Source organism: Struthio camelus, chromosome 13 (assembly GCF_040807025.1).
Source record: "Struthio camelus isolate bStrCam1 chromosome 13, bStrCam1.hap1, whole genome shotgun sequence".
Classification (NCBI taxonomy): Eukaryota; Metazoa; Chordata; class Aves; order Struthioniformes; family Struthionidae; genus Struthio; species Struthio camelus.
In genome coordinates, this window is record NC_090954.1 from 1,791,892 (window position 1) to 1,809,058 (window position 17,167).

Consider the following 17,167-nt stretch of genomic DNA (forward strand, 5'->3'; position numbering starts at 1 on the left):
GGCGGCAATCACCCGGGCACCCAGGAACGGCAGGGTATTAGAAGTAATTTTACTGGTAGGCAGAGCCGAGTGCTGCAGCCCACCCAGCTGCGATCCTTTCGGAAACCCGCCATCGATCCCTTCGGAGACGCCCGCTGACGGAGCACTTGGTTGGCACAGCACGAGGCTTAACGCAGACGGAATAAAAATCGGTGTCTAAAGCCCTGCTCCCTCAAGGGGCCGCACAGGGAGGGGAAAAGGAAGATGAAGCACACTCACAGCACCCCCACGCTGCTTGTGACGCAGGGGGCACAGCCAAAGAGCTCACGACCGCACAGGAACATTGAAGACAGACGGAGACGACCATCCGTGACCAACGCGACGTTTTCGTGCCGGGCTGGGGGCCGCACTGAGCTTCGCCCACGACTGCAGGTTTTGACTGCTGTTCGCACACGACCCTCAGCCCAGCGGCCTGTAATTAAGGAATCATTTCCATTAAATTCCGCGTAGAAAAGAAGAAAATAGCTCCTCTCTGCTAAACAAATGCCATGGTGCTTACGCGCCCGTGGAAGCAATTTCTGGGAGAATATCCAAACAATGGACGTGGCTTTCCCATCCCCTCCTCGCTGGTTCTTGTGTTTGAGGAAACGCCGCATCTGCCCAAGCGCCCCCAGCTCCCCCTCCTGCCCGAGGGGACGGTCCCCTGCCTTAGCAAGGGGGATGCAAGCACCCAGCTGGGCCACCCAGACAGCATGTACCCATCCGCTCAGGCCTCCAGGAATGAATCGCTGTTGGTGGCTTTCTAAACAACGTGCCACCAAGGCAAGCTAGCTGTCCTGAGCCGTCCGCGCCACAACCACACAGTGGGGCTGCATCCCTCAACCTTCCTGGTTGTGCATGAAAACAAATGCCAGGGCAAGTCCTTTTCACGTTGCCATCCAAAGCAGGGGCCTGCCAACGAGCTGGGACAAAATTTGTCTTGCTCTTCCTCCATGCAAAGCTGGAGGCAGGCAGCTCTCCTGCAGCCCCACAGCCTTGCCCAGGAGCACAAAAGCATGAAATTGTGGGCCAAAACGTTTTCAGCGTAAGCCCAGCACGTGGGATACCTCGCAGGACCGAGCACCAGGCACTGCGTCCTCGAGCTCCTCAGCCCACCCCGCTTTCTTTTCAAGAGAATCCCGAGATACTTAGCAAGGAAATACTGCAATTCATTCTAATTTACCAGTCTGTTTTGGAAATGCTGCATTTCTCACTATGCGCTCCATTACCCCCTGGTAACCAAACGCACCCTTACTGCACTACACACACCCTGAGGCATACGGTGTGCAACCTGCAAGCAATACTCTATGTTCAAAACATCTCACCAGCGAAATGCCGTGCGGCGCTGCGATGCCGTCCTGCAAGCGTAACACCAGCCCCTAAGATGGGGCAAGACCAGCTCTGTTCCTCTACTTCATAGCCTGAACACCCAAATTAGCATTTCCTTCCAACCAAACCAAACCAAAGACAGCAAACAAACAGCTGTTTGAATTCAGAAAAAAAGGGTTTTTTTCCTATAGCTGTAGTTTGCAGTACTATTAAATAGCCTTTAATGGACAGCCATTTTACAGTCTTCACAGATTTGCCCCAAGCACCCTGATGAGGTGCAGAAAGCTAGCTCTGCTTGCTCCGAGACGGGCCACCGATGGGCCGGGCTCTGCTCACCAAAGCAGCAACAGATGAGAATAGCTTTATAACAGACAAATAAAAACACATCACAATCTAGGAGAAAGCCAGTATTTGAATAAATATGAGTTTAGTCAGAAAGCAGGAAACGCGCCTAGGCCTTCATCTCCCAGACTGGTGTTTTGTAACATCTCTCTCTCTCGAAACGAGTGACAAATTCCTATTAAATAACACAAAAGGGGAAAAAAGCGGGGGATTTCTGTAGAAGAGAGACAGACAGAGAGTCACGCGAAGATGACCATAAAAAAACCTCATTACTGGAAGCATTGATTATGCGATTGCCCTTGCTTACGCACAGGAACATCCAGTTTTGGAGCCTCCATCGCGTTTCCTGAGCCTTCTCCGTCACTGGTAAAAATGAACAGAAGCTACCGGTTTCTGGTTGCCACGCTGGGGGGAACTCCCTGATGGGCCAGCAATCAAAGACGTGATCCGAACGTGGGGAGCAGAACCGTATTCACTCCGAAGAACGAATCTCCCACATGAAATTTCAGTTTGAAACAAAACAATCAGTTATCTGGAGAGGCCCCGGGACCTTTGGGCCAGGTGGCCAGGTCACCGCCAAGCCTGCTAGCCACGGGCAGAAAGGACCTCACACCAGGCTGTGGGTCCCAGCTTGTAAAGGGAGGCAAATTCATTTTAATAAATCAATCGTGTTAAAGGAAACAAGTGAAGGCATTACCTTCTCATGGTTTTCTATTAAAATTTCAACCACAATGTTCTGAAACTTGATGTCCATAATGGCTGCAACTGTTTCTTCCTGAGGCCGGAGCAGCGTTGGCCCAAACACCACACCCAGATTAGCCACAGTCATCAGGTTCTGCTTGTGATTATTCGCCACTCTGCAAAAAAAAAGAAAAGTAGGTGATAGAAATAATCAGAATGGAAACCCCCTTCCTGCTTCGCGTTTGGCACAATGCTTACAATTCTGTTTACATTTTTTAAACTCCTGGTGAGCTCCTTGAAGGCTCAGCCATGTGGAAAAGTACAAATTTAACTATTGTGTTACTAGTGAAATTCCAGCCTTGCTGAATTGACTAATCCCATAAAACCCCAACACTGCTCTAGCCACCGAGTCTCATGTTGCAAACCACTCCCAGGAAAACATCTTGAATCATTAATGCTTAAAACCCTTCTCAAAACAAATTGTTGGACCTCTGATACATGCTGCTCTCCAAGTGAATGAGTGACCTAATATGTTCCAGCTCCCATTCCTCTCACCCATCGCACCGCTCGCCTTCACCAGAGGTCAGACCCGCCCCAGGCCAGCCAAAACAGGCTGCAAAGGGGAGTCCTCGCTTTTACCACCGCGGGCAAGGGCTCTGCACGTGCAGACACATGTGCGCACGCTCACGCCCTGCTCCGCCACACTCCGCGTCAGCTCGACACGGGAACCTGCAGGACCCCGACACGCCAGCTTCTCCTCCTGCCACCTCCATCTGCTCTTACATTAGCAGGTGTTGCAGCCCAGCAGGAGCAGATCAGATCAGCAAAGTGAAATAGCTTGTGTTGAGGACCTGACCTCCACCCAGTGTGCGTTCTGGGGGTTTGCTTTGGACCCGCTCCAGCCTGGCCCTGGACTCAACGCCCACTCGTGGTCAGGGAGCACCAGCAGCACCCTTGGAGCACGTGCGCCAGCTTGGTCTCCTCTGACACCTCCTGCTCACGCACACCAAGAGCACGCCGTGGTGTGAGCTGCAGCTCCATAGTGCCTGGGCGCGAGGCTGCTCTTCGATAAAGGCACAGATCAAATCTGTTAATCTGATACCATGAATTCTGGCTAAGTCACGTGTGTGCGCTACGCAACGTAAGATCTGCGCGTGGAAATTTTGCAGCCCTATCTCCACAACTCGGTTTAGTGGTTTTCTCTTGACCTCTTCAACCAGGAAATTCTTGATGACTTCAGGCTGCGGCATCACAGAAATTTAGCTTAAGTTTTTACACAAGTGTCTTTCCCTTCACTCTCTTTCTCCCTCTTTCTCTGCACGAAGCTAGCCCAGAGCAAGGGTAAGAGTCTGAGGATATTGCTGGAATGTCCCCAGAAGTTACTGCTGTGAGCTTGTGTTACTGATCTCATAGCCAAGACAGAGTCAGTGCTCCTTTGTGAGCATGCTTAGCTTATCCCAGCCCAGTGCAAACTAAGGCTGTCTTAAAAACAGTGCTTCCCATTTCCCCAACTCTCACTTCGCACCACTTCTTCATTCCTCATCATTACATGTGGTTCCTTGGCCTGCAAAAGAAGACTTCCTCACTGAGGGATGCCCATCAGCTGAGAAGCGCTGCCTTAACTCACCAGCGATAGCAATTTAAGCCCCATTTTCCATGCAGACGGGAAGTTTCACCTCTGGTGCATGCTATGTTCCCGGAGAGGAAGCAGAACGATCATCTCCAGCAACGTGCTGAGCATTTGCTTGACTTGGGTTACAATTTTCAAAGGTGCAGAAGTCCTGCCCAAAGTCACTTGGGAGCTTTGCAGAATTTCCCTCTTAACCGTAACTTCCCTCCGTGTCAGGAAGCTCTGAATATTTTATCACATGCGTCTGGGAAATCGGCTCTGTCAGGAAACAGCAATGCGGTGGGAGACGGACTGCGCCGGAGGAAGGCTCGAATTTCAGAGCCCACGGCTGGAACCCACCGCGCTGTGTCCCCCCCGAGAGCGCCCACCACGAGGGCGAGCAGCCGGCCCCGCCGGTGGCCGGGTGCCCGCACCGCGGAGCCAGCCCACCCTCTGCCCCCGGCCCGCCACGGCCGCTCCACCCTCTCCAGCCTGAGACTTAACCAAAGCAGTCCCACGCAGCAGGAAAAACGCCGCGAGGGCAGACTGCAGAAGGAAGGAGCGTGATGACGGGAGTGGGAGGCAGGCGATGCTCGGTCTGATAAGACGACTTTTGCCATTTCTCATTTCCAGTCGCCTTCGAGCAGCCCCGCCTGACAGTTTCCTTCTATTTATAGGCTCAGAGACACCCAAGGAGTGCAGCTCTTTCCATCTTAACCACAAGGCAAGCGCAAGGGAAAACTGCACACACAGAAACACAGATATCAACTTTTCCTCACCAGTAAAATTAGTAGAAACAGAAACAATCTTTCTTTAGAAAGTCACGACCCTGTGGAGCAGAGAGGAAGTCTAACTGGAGAAAACCTCTCGCTGCCAATGGAAAGCCAAATAGCTTCAGAAAGGGGAAAGAAGATGCAGCCCCTGGTTCTTCCAGCATTGCCGTCCGCTCGTTTTCATGGGCTACATGCAACGCGGCAGCAGATGCCTGCGGAAGCGCTGCTCTTCCTCGCCTGGAGCGAGGGGGCACGCGGGGCCTGAGCGCCGCGGCCGAGCACCACCCTCCTTCAGGGTGCTCTCCCACGCGCCGCTGCCTGGCTCCAGTGCAAAACCAGCGTTGGGCTGCAGGTCAAACTGCTGTCGAGAGATGTCCAAGTAACGTATTCAGACCTTTTTCCCCGCTCCAACCCACCTCCTTATCAAGACATTTACAAATGCTAGCGAAATTCTTACATTGCAACAATATCTGTATTTATAGATGCACATTCACATACCCCTACTTGGATTCTGAAAAATGCAGCTGTAATTCAAATAGTTTTGAAAGCACTTGAAATATTTCATAGCAATTTTAATGATCTTCTGTGGTTAGTAAAACAACGTTCATTTATAAAAAAAAACAACTACATTGATCTCAGTCTTACAAAACTAGGTCCCCTCATTTCTCATTACTACATTATCATGTAATACATCATTCTAATAAATTGCTTTGTCATGGTGAGGGAACTGCACATGCTCCTGTTAATTATTACTGATTAAATTATTAATGGTTTCCCAGTGAGCACCCGATCCTGCAGCACGAACCGCGGAGCCGGCTCCGGCCACTGCCGGCGGTGGCCGCGGATCGCAGGTGCCGAGATGAGGTGGTCTCAGAGCCACGCTTTGCACCAAACTACTCTTTGCTAGGTTCGCTTTGAATTTGTAAAGCGTGAAACACCTTTGGCCGCTGCTCAGGTCTTGCTCCTTTCTTAAATAAACCAGGGCGGCACATGAACTGCTGAGCGATAGCACGGGTACTTTTCCACCAGTACTCTTCACAGCGCCTGGTTACCAAAGCTATGCTGCAAAACATGATTCACCTCTCACATCCCTCCAACTCCACATCCATTATCCGCATGATAATTTACTATAAATTATACCTCTCCATCACCCTTTGTACTAGAAAATAATACTGTGGTTTCTAAAGATGGGGTGTTCTCATCCCAAAGTGTGGTTAATGTAGGTACTTTTCGAGGTGTTTTTCTTTAGGCATTGTTAGTCCCATTCCTGCGCCTGCCCTTTAGCAGGTCTGCAAGTATTTGCTGAATTTTCTTTTTAACCTGCTGTTCCTCGCTGGCCCCCAGCGCGCTCTGAGAGCAATTGCACTAATATTAATTTAGATGGGTATGCTTTCGGCTTGCTTTCTGTCCACGCTTTGTAGAAGTCACTTCAAGCACAACTGGGAGGCCGCCACAAGGGAATCAACAACTAATGTAGAAAAGCACTGAGCAATCTCTTAATTTGTGCTTGATGCGTGCAACACGCTGGGATATCAACTGGCTTTTTGGCTAGATGCTGCTTTCTCCTCCTCTCGGCACATGATTGCTCACATGTGTCATCTGGGAATAGCAGGAGAAATCAGTCTGGCCAGCGTGGAGACAGACTTCATCGTCGGGGGGAGTAACTGTACTCCGCAGTATATCACTAGCGACCAACACGGCAAACTAATTTTTCCTGTGAAGGAAGGAAGGTTTTGCACTGAATCAGTGCAACGGGCGTGCTGGTTTTTCCAAGCACGCAGCAAGAAGCGGAGCCTGAGCTCTTCCAGCCACCAGTGACAGTGCGGGCGGGAACACGGGGGCTCCGGGGGGACCCGCCGTTCCCAGGGCCCTGCCCTGCACTCAAACACACACGTGGTGCGTCCTGCGGGTGCCCAGGGCAGGCACGGCACTTGCTCTGCTTTCACTTTCCCAACAGCAACGGAGAGGGGCAGTGGAGTAAATCCACGTTATGTGCTAAATGAGATTAGGCCAGGGTTGCCTGGATACTGTATAATCACAGGCACGACCAAACATAATTTAATACAGAGTAATTGGTAGCCAGGCTTCAGTGCAGAGCAAGCATTCAGGAACAGTAAATATTTCTCTGTTGCACCAGCCTGAAATCAGCATCCCGGAGCAGAGGCAAACGCAGCGGAGCCGGAGGTACCGCGAGCCCGGGGACACGCAGCACTGCCCCTCCTTTATCCTACAGAAGTTAGTGACTTACATTTCTCCAGCCCAGTCGGCAGCTCGTATTTATTTTCATGGAAATCCAGTTAAAGAACTCATTTGCTTCTCCAGCTGCCCACAAGGAAACCTGCCCTTCGCGTGCGCCGCGGCCGCCAACGGAGCTGCCGGCCCGCCAGGATCGCCGCGGGCAGCCAGCGTGCCGGCGGAGAGCTCTGGGCTCCCAGCCGGCGTTATTTATCATCAACGGCATCACCTACCGCTCGCGATGCGGTTCTGCCGGTGCGTGACGCTGCCTCACCTTAGCACGTTGGTGTGCGTGGCGCGGGCCAGCACCGGCTGCCTGCAGCCTCTCGCAGGAGCCAGCGATCGACGACCGCGATGGAGAGGAAGCTGCCGTTGGGGGGAGGCCCCCGCCGTGGCACCTGGCACCGCCGTGGGCAGAACTGCTGCGTTCTGCTGCTGCAGTGATTTTGTGTATCCATTTTATACATAAAATAAACGTATATAGGCCTCAGCCAAAGACTGTTGTTACTAGTTCAAATGTCTTCCCTGATTCAGAGAAAAATCTCTGGGAAAACAAACATCTGAACGGGAACAAAGGCTAAGACTTAAGTGTTTCTATTCCCACGCCTGGGACAAACCTCTGGAAACCACGTGCCGTGATGGCCGGCCTCGCCAGACCCGGCAACGCAGCTAACTCATGTCGCTGCGGTCAAGACCTGTCCGCTGTCTCCCATTCCCGTCAACGCGTCTAATTAACATGAAAAGCCAGTAACGCAGAGGGTTAGCCATCCTAACGCTATTTAGGCTGCTATAGGTAGTCTGCTACCAACGCAATGCCTGCGTTTGACTCTGGATACAAATTAGAGACAAAAAGCACACAGCACGTACACGTGCCTATGTGTTCGCCAGCAATTTCGTGGTAAAAAACTCAAAAGAGAGAATAATTTATCAGGTAAAAGCGAAAGAGCCCTGGGAAACGCTCCAGGCTCGGTGCGCGCCCCGGCATCCGGCTGGGCCGCGGCCGAGGAGCGGGCGGGCGGCGAGACGCGGCGGCCACAGCGGGGCCCGGACGCGTCCCCACGCCGGGGCCGCAACGGCACGGGCGCCCGGAGCCCGCGCGCCTTCTGGGAAGACGAGGAGACGCTCTCGGCGCCTACCCGGCTTTTCCTTGCAGCCCTGTTTCGCAGCCTCGGGCTGTACCGCAAAGCCGTGCCACGCGGCTGCGACCGCCTCCAGGAAGACGAACAACGGGCTACGGACCTGCGCTGAACCCAGCGGAGCCTTAACGCTGAGTTTTGCCAAAAGCCAACTTGTGTTAGGAGGAAAGGAACAGCTAAAGATTTTAAGTAACGCTAATAATCATGAAAATGTTTTCAAGTTGCTAACAGGAGATTTTTTTTTTTAAATCAAAACCATCTCTGCTCTGCAGAAAGGCTGCGAGAGCTGGGCCTGTTGAGCCTGGAGAAGAGAAGACGGAGAGGCGATCTCCCCAACGTGTACAAGTCTCTGAAGGGAGGGTGTCGAGAGGATGGGGCCAGCCTCTTCTCCGTGGTGCCCAGTGACAGGACGAGAGGCAACGGGCGCAACGTGAACCACAGGCAGCTCCGTCTGAACATGAGGAAAAACTCCTTTCCTGTGAGGGTGACAGAGCCCTGGAGCAGGTCGCCCAGGGGGGTTGTGGAGTCTCCTTCCCTGGAGATATTCAAAACCCGTCTGGACGCGATCCTGGGCAACATGCTCTAGAGGACCCTGCTGGAGCAGGGGGGTTGGACTAGATGATCTCCAGAGGTCCCTTCCAACCTCAACCGTGCTGTGGTTCTGTGAAAGCTTTCCCCCTGCGATATCGGAGGAAGAGGAGACCAGAAACAGCTGTTTTTCACCAGATACCACTGTACACACGAACAGCACCCAGGGCTCACAGCAAGCGAGTCAGAACGACCTCAGCGCTTCAGGAAGGACTGACACGTGCCGAACCGCGGGTGTCGCAGGTGCTCAGCTCAGACGACGGAGGTTTGGGCAACGCAGGGGCGGACCGATCCCAGAGGAGGACAGAGCAGCAGGAAACCCCAAAACACCCCAGCAAGGACAACCCTCAGCGAGCGGCCTCGTTCGTCCGCCCCCATCCTCGGGGCGGCCTGGCCGGGAGGACAAACGTGGGCCGACCCTTTCCCCCTTGTCGTGACCTGCTTCAGCAAGATCCCCTTTGTCTCCCGGGGGAACCCGGGTACCTGGGTGCGCTCCCAAGGGAAAAAAGAAAACAAAAAACAAAAAACGGGAGCGCTCATATCGCACGGAAGAGAGGCGCAGGCCAGCCCCGCCGCGCGATGCTCCTCGCCGCGGGCTCTCCGAGCCAGGGAGCCCCGGCCCCGGCGAGCTCCTCGGTGCAAGGCCTCGGGGCACCGCGGTGCCGAGGGGGCCCCAAACCCGGTCCTCAGCCCCGCAGTGCCCCCGCACCCCACGCCTCCCTCCTCCTTTACTTAGTTTTGGCTGCACGCGTGCAAGCACAACGCTCCTCTATACCTTCGCAGCACTACCTCCAATTACATCTTTCCTCTTTAAAACGCTAATAACTATCTAACCCGCGGAGGACGATGCCCCGGGTGGCCGCGGCCGGGTGGGCTGCGATCCCGCCGGAGCGGAGCCGGACCGCCGCTGCCTCCCGTTGCCATGGCAGCCGCATCCCGCGCCGCCGGAGCCGCCGAAAGCGCCGAGCTATTGCGCGCGGGGCCCTGCGCCCCCCCGGCACAGCCACCCGGCTAGCGGCGCCTTGATTGAGAACTGAAATTGCCGATGCCTTAACAACAGCACCGAAATAAAACCTACGGAGCCAGCGGCAAAACGGGAACCCGAAGGGGCAAGCGCACGTTAAAAGAAACCCGCTGAAAGATAGACGGCGAGGGCAAGCTACACGCCGAAGCACGCCCGAAAGATGGAAAACGCCGGCAATAAACGGGCTTTCGAAAAGCAGGAGCAGGCACCGAGGTGAGGCAGGCAAGCTCCCCCCGGTCCTCGGCCGGACGCGGTCTGTCTGTCCGCAGGCGACAGAAACCACCCACGAGTGGAGCCAGGTCGGAGGGCGATGAGCAGAACTCAGCCTCCTCCCCCCAAACACAGAATTTCTGAATTTTGTTTAAGTGGAAAGAAATAGAATGCAGAAATTGTAGAATAAATTGTAGAATAAACAGAACTGTAGAATAAATTAAAGCCGTGGTTAAAATCAGCCCCATCAGCCCCGTGGTGAAAAGTTTGCCCCGTCTTCGCCACTGGGACACAGCTCTGCCCAACACTTGAAAAAAATCACTGCCTGCCTTGGGCGCGCTGCCACGCACGCGGGCACGGACGCACCCGCCCGGCCCACAGCGCTCCTCCTCTCCCTTGGGCAGCCGATAACCATCGGATTGCCATGAACTTCCAAAGAATTACGTTAGAAGAGAGTAAGAGTTATTTAATTTAACAAAGGCTATTAAACAACAGCTCGCTAATCTCCGACTTCGAGACGAGGAAGGAGCGAAGGCGAGAGCAGCGACGGAGGCACCCCGTGCCCCCAGCACCGACGCCGGCGCCCCTTGGCGAAGGGCTAGTGTTTTTCTACACGAAATTTGGGGTAGCAGCTGGGTTTTCTCTGCCGCTTTCCCCATCCAAGGCAACGGCTCCTGGAGCCGTCCTGCCCCGTTAATTCCAAACTCCAGATTTTGGAGCCAATGCCGCCAACAGCACGTTCTCCTCCAAACGCACATTTCAAAGGCAGCAGCAGCAGATGTTTTTAAAAATGTATGCTTTTAAGTTTGCATGTAGTTACAAAAAATACAGACCTAAAACTAGATGTCTAGTTTCATCACCTCAAGGCAGACACAAAAGAAAACTGCAGGACGTGCTGGAGAACACTTCTAGTCCCCTTGGGAAATTATAGCCAGCAGCCTTTTTGCTGCTGGTGACTTTTCTTCTTCTTTTTTTCCTGTCAAATAAAGATTTGATTAAAAATATGTATATAATTGAGTTTAGTTTAGTATTGGGACTGTTTAACATAAAGGGCGACCTAGAGAAACTCTAGCTAAAATTTCTACGTCCCACTCTGTCGCAGGGGAAGGAGGAGAAACGGTCAGGGAGAGATGCCAGCTATTTATTGGAAACCTTTTGCTCACTCTAGATTCAATCTGCTTCTGAACAGCGAGTTTCAGTTTCACTGTGATGAACAATTAAAGAGAATCCAGATAATTACGTGCTACCAACAACATCCACCCAACAACATAAAAGTTCAAGTTGAAACCCACAAGAATTTGCTCTTGAGTAATACAAAAAGCCCAGTGCTTCTCCCTCGTCCCGCGATCGCTGCCCCCCAGCCAGGAGCTGCATGGGAGCCCAGCATCGATGTTCAACCACAAAATCTCTGTAGCAAACACATTACGCTCTGTGTACTGCATGCCCCATTACGGGATGGTCTTTATCAGCAGTGGTGATGCACGCTTTTTTGCCATTTAAGACCCCATTATCCCAGTAAGAGAGATGATTCCCACAGGCAGTGAAGATACAAGGCTTCTGAAGAGTAGCAACCCAATGGTTAGGAGACCTGGGATGCTTTTTTTTTTAAACAGGCAAGGAGAAATGGATCTGACATCTCCCCTCAGCATTGCACTGGGAGTTTAGGTCAGTCAATTTGCTAAGAACAAGGAAAAGAGCACAGTAACGACCTGCCTTGGCTCTGTGTTTGGGCCCTACGAGGAGCACTCGGGGCCACCGGGCAGCTCCTCCGGGCGCCGCGGCAGAGCGAGCCCAGCCGTGCCGCGCCGCCGCCAAACGCGCCCAGGTGCCTCCAACGCACGGCTCGTGCTCCCGCAGACCCCAAGGGACCTAGCGTTGCCCTGCCGCCTCGAGTCGGCAGTCTCCAAAGGATGCTCCTCTGCAGCCCAGAAACTGGTGGTCCTCTCAGAAAGCATAAAGACCTTTTGGACAAGCAGCATGGGAGAAAAAGCTACCAGAAAACTGAGTTTTGCGTTTCTTATCCAAACAGCTAATCTATTGGCGATCTAGCTTTAGGAGGTTAAAAGTTCATTTATAGAAGTAAAACAACAATTTTTGCTAATTTACACGTTACAGGAAGCCAACCATAAAAAATACAGAGAACACCTACGGGCTTTCTCTTCTTGCTTCTCCAGAATCTCGCATTAAAAACAAAACCAGAATAGTAAAAGGGGGTCAGAGTTGGCAGGGAGAGGTTCCCTAGGGGCGCCGCATCCAGCCTCGCGGTTTCGGCATGGGATTCCCTGGATGGCGATCCCCAAGGAGTGCCAAACCTCTCGGCAACACGTCGCAGTGCCGGGTAACTCCTGAAGCCCTCGGTGGTGGCAGCTCCGACGAGAGCTCTGCCGACCACCTCTTAAAATAACGCACGCGAGGGAGAAGGCACGGAAACGCCCGGGGAAGCAGAGAGCGGCCAGCCGGCGAGAGCAGCCCTGCAAGCGCCGCCTGGCTCTGCTCCTCGCCACCAGCCCACGGCAAGAAGAGCCACCAGTGCTGAAGGCTTCCCCAGCGCGCGGGCTCCTCGTCCCTTCGCCCGCAGCTGCCGCTCACGGCCCCAACACCGCCGCCCCGGCGCTCAGCTTCGTCGCTACTGTAGCTGCTAACTGCAAAGGCAGCTCTCAAACCACGTGTTACTGTGCACCCGACAGAGCGTTTTCCAAACGTCAGGATGAGAAGAAGCCTTTGCCTTGTCACATTATCAGTAATCAAACGGATTATTTTGTAGTAGCAGCAGGAAAATGGAGCCGTGCCATTTGCAAACAGATGCTCTCCTGCACGGCCACGAGGGAGAACGCTTGCCATTGCCAGACGGCGTCGGAGTGTCCGCTGATGACGTCCCAGTGTTTCTTCTGCCTTTGCAGGATCTAAGCAAATATAAGATTTCTGCAGGGAGGCAGAAAAAGGTGCAGAGAGAGACTGCTACGGCTCTGAGAAGCTCCGTTGTGCTACACGGACTTTATTTATTTGTTTTTGAGAAAGAGGCATCCATTTCCAACAACCGTTTTAGCACAGGAAACAAAAGCAGAGGGTCTTGTGTCAGGAGCGTGCATGAATGCTGCGCTGAACGGGGTGCAAAAGCGCTCCGCTCTCCAGGGCTCCGCCGTTCCCTTTCTCCTCCGAAACGGGGTGGCCGGAGGCCGAGCACTGCAGCCTTTTCCGTGATGCTCAGGTTGTTCATTTTGCTCAAGTAAAGTTGATTTTAGGAGGAGTTGCAGCCTCTGGCTCCAAAGCCACGTTCCAGGCCAAACTGCTTCGCAGCTCACGTTTGCCGCAGCTCCGCGGCGAGCCCGCTCCCGGCTCCCCCGCGAAGCCCACGCCGGTAACTGGCAGCAGCGGCGCGGGAGCTTCCCCCAGAAATCAAGCTGGTAAAGAACCGAAAACCCTAATGAGCTATGCTAAGGGTAAAATTGTCTTCAGGAGCCTGACACGAGAACTAAGGAAGCAAAGGAGGCCGAGGTATTACAACAAAAACATGCAGATTTCATTAACGTATAGCATGCGTGTGAGTTGGAACAAGCCTAACAGCCAGAACCGCTCCCTGCTGGAGGCTCTCTAAGGGGAATATGGACCTCCGCGTCCTTTGTCTTTTTATAAAACTACAGGTGGCTTCAGTTAAATATAGTAATTAAATTATCCATGCAACATGGTCGCTCTAAGATTTCAAACTAATCTTCAGAGCCATCTCTCCACCACTGCCCGTCTCCAACTTTCAAAACACACTAGCGTTCAGCCAGGCCCGAATCTCCTGGAAGAGGAGGCACGGCGAGGGTTTCGCGCTGCTCTCATGCATCTGTGCATGGGAAGCTGATCCCGCGCCCGGCCGGCGCCGGCCCGAGCGGCCGCCTCCATATTCATCCCACCTGCGGGCCCACGCCTGCTCCCAGGCTTCGCCTCCCAAATCCCCCTTCCTCCTGCCTCTCGCAGGCAGCCAGCCGCGTTACCCTTGTTTTGTTTTGTTTTTCCCACTCAGGAACAGAAAACAAACAGACAACTGGCTGCGCTCGCTAACCATGTCAAAGCATGACAACAAAAAGGATTGTTATTGATCTTAGCCGGCTCGGCTCCAATCAGGAAGAGGACAATTTAAAATAGTTGCTTGGAACCGTGTTTTCAAAACGGAGGAAGAGGAAGACCATCCGCTGCCCCCAAATGTAAAGAACGATGCGGCAGGGGGCCAGGCGCCGAGCCCCGCACCGCGGCCGGGGCGGCAGGCCAGACGCCCCAGTGCCCGCAGCATCCTGCCAGCCCCTGCACGGGGCACGGTGCGGATGAAGAATTAAATTTCCTATGACCTTTCAAACCTTTCTTCACAATAAAATGTGCTTATTTGATTACCTACGTAAGCACCCAAATCCTTTGAGTCATTCCGGCTCTCTTTAAGTCTTGCTAAATTCCCCAAAGTAACTGGCAGCAACTTTCTCAATCCCATTACGGAGTGAGTGATCAAATGTGTCTTTTTTTTTTTCTTTCAACCAGTTCTTTCACGTGAAATCTTTGCTTCTCTCCATCTGCCTCCGTTATACGACGGAGGGAGCCGACCTCCCCGTCCGTCTCCTCAACGTCCTCCGCCCCGAGGGGGCCGGCGGGCGCCGCGCGGGCAGGCAGGGCTCCTGGGCCGGGCGCCCCGGCCGTCCTCTGGTTGCTCCTGATGAGCTTCAGCAGCCCCAGGTCTTCGCCAGGTGCCGCAGCGCCGCTCTCCGACGGGCGAAGAAGCCAAAGCCGCGGAGCGGAGCGAGGGCGAGGCGGCCGGAGCAATCCGCTCTGGATTTTCCGTGCGGGGTCAAGGCAGCTCGCTCGCCCTTTCCCTTGGGCAGCCAAGTCAGGCGAAGGGCAGAGGAGAGAAGCGTCTCGGAAAGGCCTCAGGGGCTAGTGGAAATTTCCAGAACGCCCTGGACAAGACTGACTTACTGGAAGTCATGCATAAATCAAGGCAATGAATAGTGAGCAGGCGGCGGCACAAGCAGCTGCCGCGGGGCTGAAACCGGAGCTGCCGTGCCGGAGCCGCAGCGCCGGCCAGGCGCAGCCCCGAGCAAGCGGGGCGGCAGCAGCGCGGGCGCCTCCGCGGGCCCCTGCGAGGAAGGGGCAGGACACCCAGCAGGGAGCAGGGAGAGCCCGGCGCGGGCGTCGCAGGAGCCCTGCAGAAGGACTAGGGGTATTTTTATGCATGAGCCCGGTCCTCGGAGCTACCATACAAAATACGCCTCAGGTGCAAAAAAAAAAAACAAAAAAAACCCCCCTAAATTCCAGAAACATCATCAGTGCAAAATCCTCCTGCTCCGCATCCCCCAAGCGTTTATTCCTTAATGGAAAAGCACATTAAAAGAGGGGGGAAACAAGACAGGGCTGACATGGCAGCTCCGCTAACACAAATGGCAAGTGTCAGCCCTGCAGGCAGGCCTGGCGCGAAGCTTTGAAGGAGCTGCGCTCGCTTGGCAGGAGGACGCTTTCGCTTTACCAGCGCTGGCACAGTCTATTGACAGAGACACCTTTGGAAATACAGCGCAGACCTCCTCCGGGATGGGTGCGGGGCCCGGAGGGGACCTAGTCAGCAAAGCCGTTGTCAAGCACGCAAGGGGTGCCCCGCTGCTAGGTGCCCCGCTGCGGGATGGTCGTCTGCTGCACGGCAAGGACCAGGACCGCTTGTCTCCTCGCTCCGCTGCCAACGAGGACAAAAATTCACGGAACCAGCACCAAACCGCCCGGAAGGAGGCGTGGAGAGCGGCACACCACGAGGAGCCTGGGGGCGCTCGGCCCGCTGCCCTGGCCTCCAGCCCGCCCTCGTTGCAACTACTTTGTTCAGTTCTGTTAGGGCTGTTTTACCAGAAAAAATAATATATATAGACATATTCCACAGCTTGACTATTCATGGGGATTTTTGCTGTTTAATAGTAGCGTGTGGCTCTTCCTCTTCAGTGTCAATCCTACCACCGCAGCTCGGACAACAAAACAAAGCCAACGGGCCAGAAACGCCCGACGCGACTTACTCCGCTCCGAGGCGCAGCCCCGCTTGCCCCGCTTTTCAGGGCGGCCCAGGCTCCTTCCTCGGCACGCCAGGGCGCTGCAGCGCTTCGCCTTGTCACGCACGTCCCCGCGTAGCTACCGGAAAACTCAGAGGAATGCCAGGCGTCTGTCTTTGAAGGGGCCGTTGCGAAAGGCCAGCTTAAACGGCTAAATAATGCTTTTTAAAACCTCATCGAGAAGACGCAGTGCGTCGCGTGGGGATGGGAAATTTCACTACGACATGCCCTCCAGCTAGCACCCGTTCTTGTGCGGCGAGCACTACTTTTCTTGGCATCAGTTCTGCACGTAGCTTTTAAAAAATGTATTTTTTATTTTTAAACCAGGGGACCAAGAGCACTCTCACCAGCCGTCCCCGGCCCAAACAAAGAGGTCCAAGAAGTAACAGATCGATTAAGCAACAGTGACTCTGGTAACTGAAACAGCTACAAGAAAAGAAGAAGGTATATGCTGGTTTTGTATTTTAACTCTTTGAAAGACATGGCTTGTTCTGGCCTGAAACAGGAACAACCATGGATTGTTTAAGGTCGTCCCGAGCCACGCTTAGGTCTGTCGATGCATCCTTGGAGACGCCGTGGGAAGAGCTCAGTGCATGGAGACACCTGTTACGGGGACAGTTCAGATTCGCACGCGCTCAGCCTGTTCTAGAGACACCCCGGAAAAAACCAGAACCGAGAGGACTCCTATCTTTCAGGAACAGTAAATTGCAGCTGGGTTTATCACAGAAATCCTGACAGTATGAACGTGTCCCAGGAAGGAAAATTAAGGTTTCAGCTACTCGTAGCTCAAAGATTAACATCATAACAGCAAGTTGCACCGGAACCGGGGTCTGTGGAGCAGGGGAGGAATCCAGCGCGTCGAGTTGCCGATGAAGGAGCGCCGGCACGGATTGCTCACGCTGTCTATGCTACCCTGGATAATTGCCCAGACACCTGAACGAGAGACAGGGAGCAGCACAAATAGACTTAAAGATCCAGCAAGAGGCAGAAATCAACCTCATTGTCTATTTGTACACTCATCTCCTTCCACCCTGCCTATGACTTTCTCTGGTATCTGTCTGCCCTCTGCATCCAGGCTTTTTTGCACCTCCTGTTAGGTACTTTCTGCCGGAGCTGGAGGGCCGGCGGCGGCCCGCGAGTGCCACGGAGGGGGCCGGGACGTGGCG

At 53.8% G+C, this 17,167-nt stretch overlaps 1 protein-coding gene across 6 annotated transcripts in view; it reads right to left on the reverse strand.

Annotated features, from left to right (window-relative positions):
• The window catches only part of ARHGAP26 (Rho GTPase activating protein 26), a 190,764-nt gene that overhangs the window by 51,770 nt on the left and 121,827 nt on the right, over positions 1 to 17,167 (reverse strand). For all 6 annotated transcript variants that reach the window (XR_011143861.1, XR_011143862.1, XR_011143860.1 and 3 more), the window contains exon 18: positions 2,387 to 2,546. Coding sequence is in view for 3 of the 6 variants with exons in the window: in XM_068959244.1 (XP_068815345.1) it covers positions 2,387 to 2,546 (160 nt within the window). In the remaining 3 variants the exon portion in view is untranslated. The remainder of the gene's footprint in view (positions 1 to 2,386; positions 2,547 to 17,167) is intronic.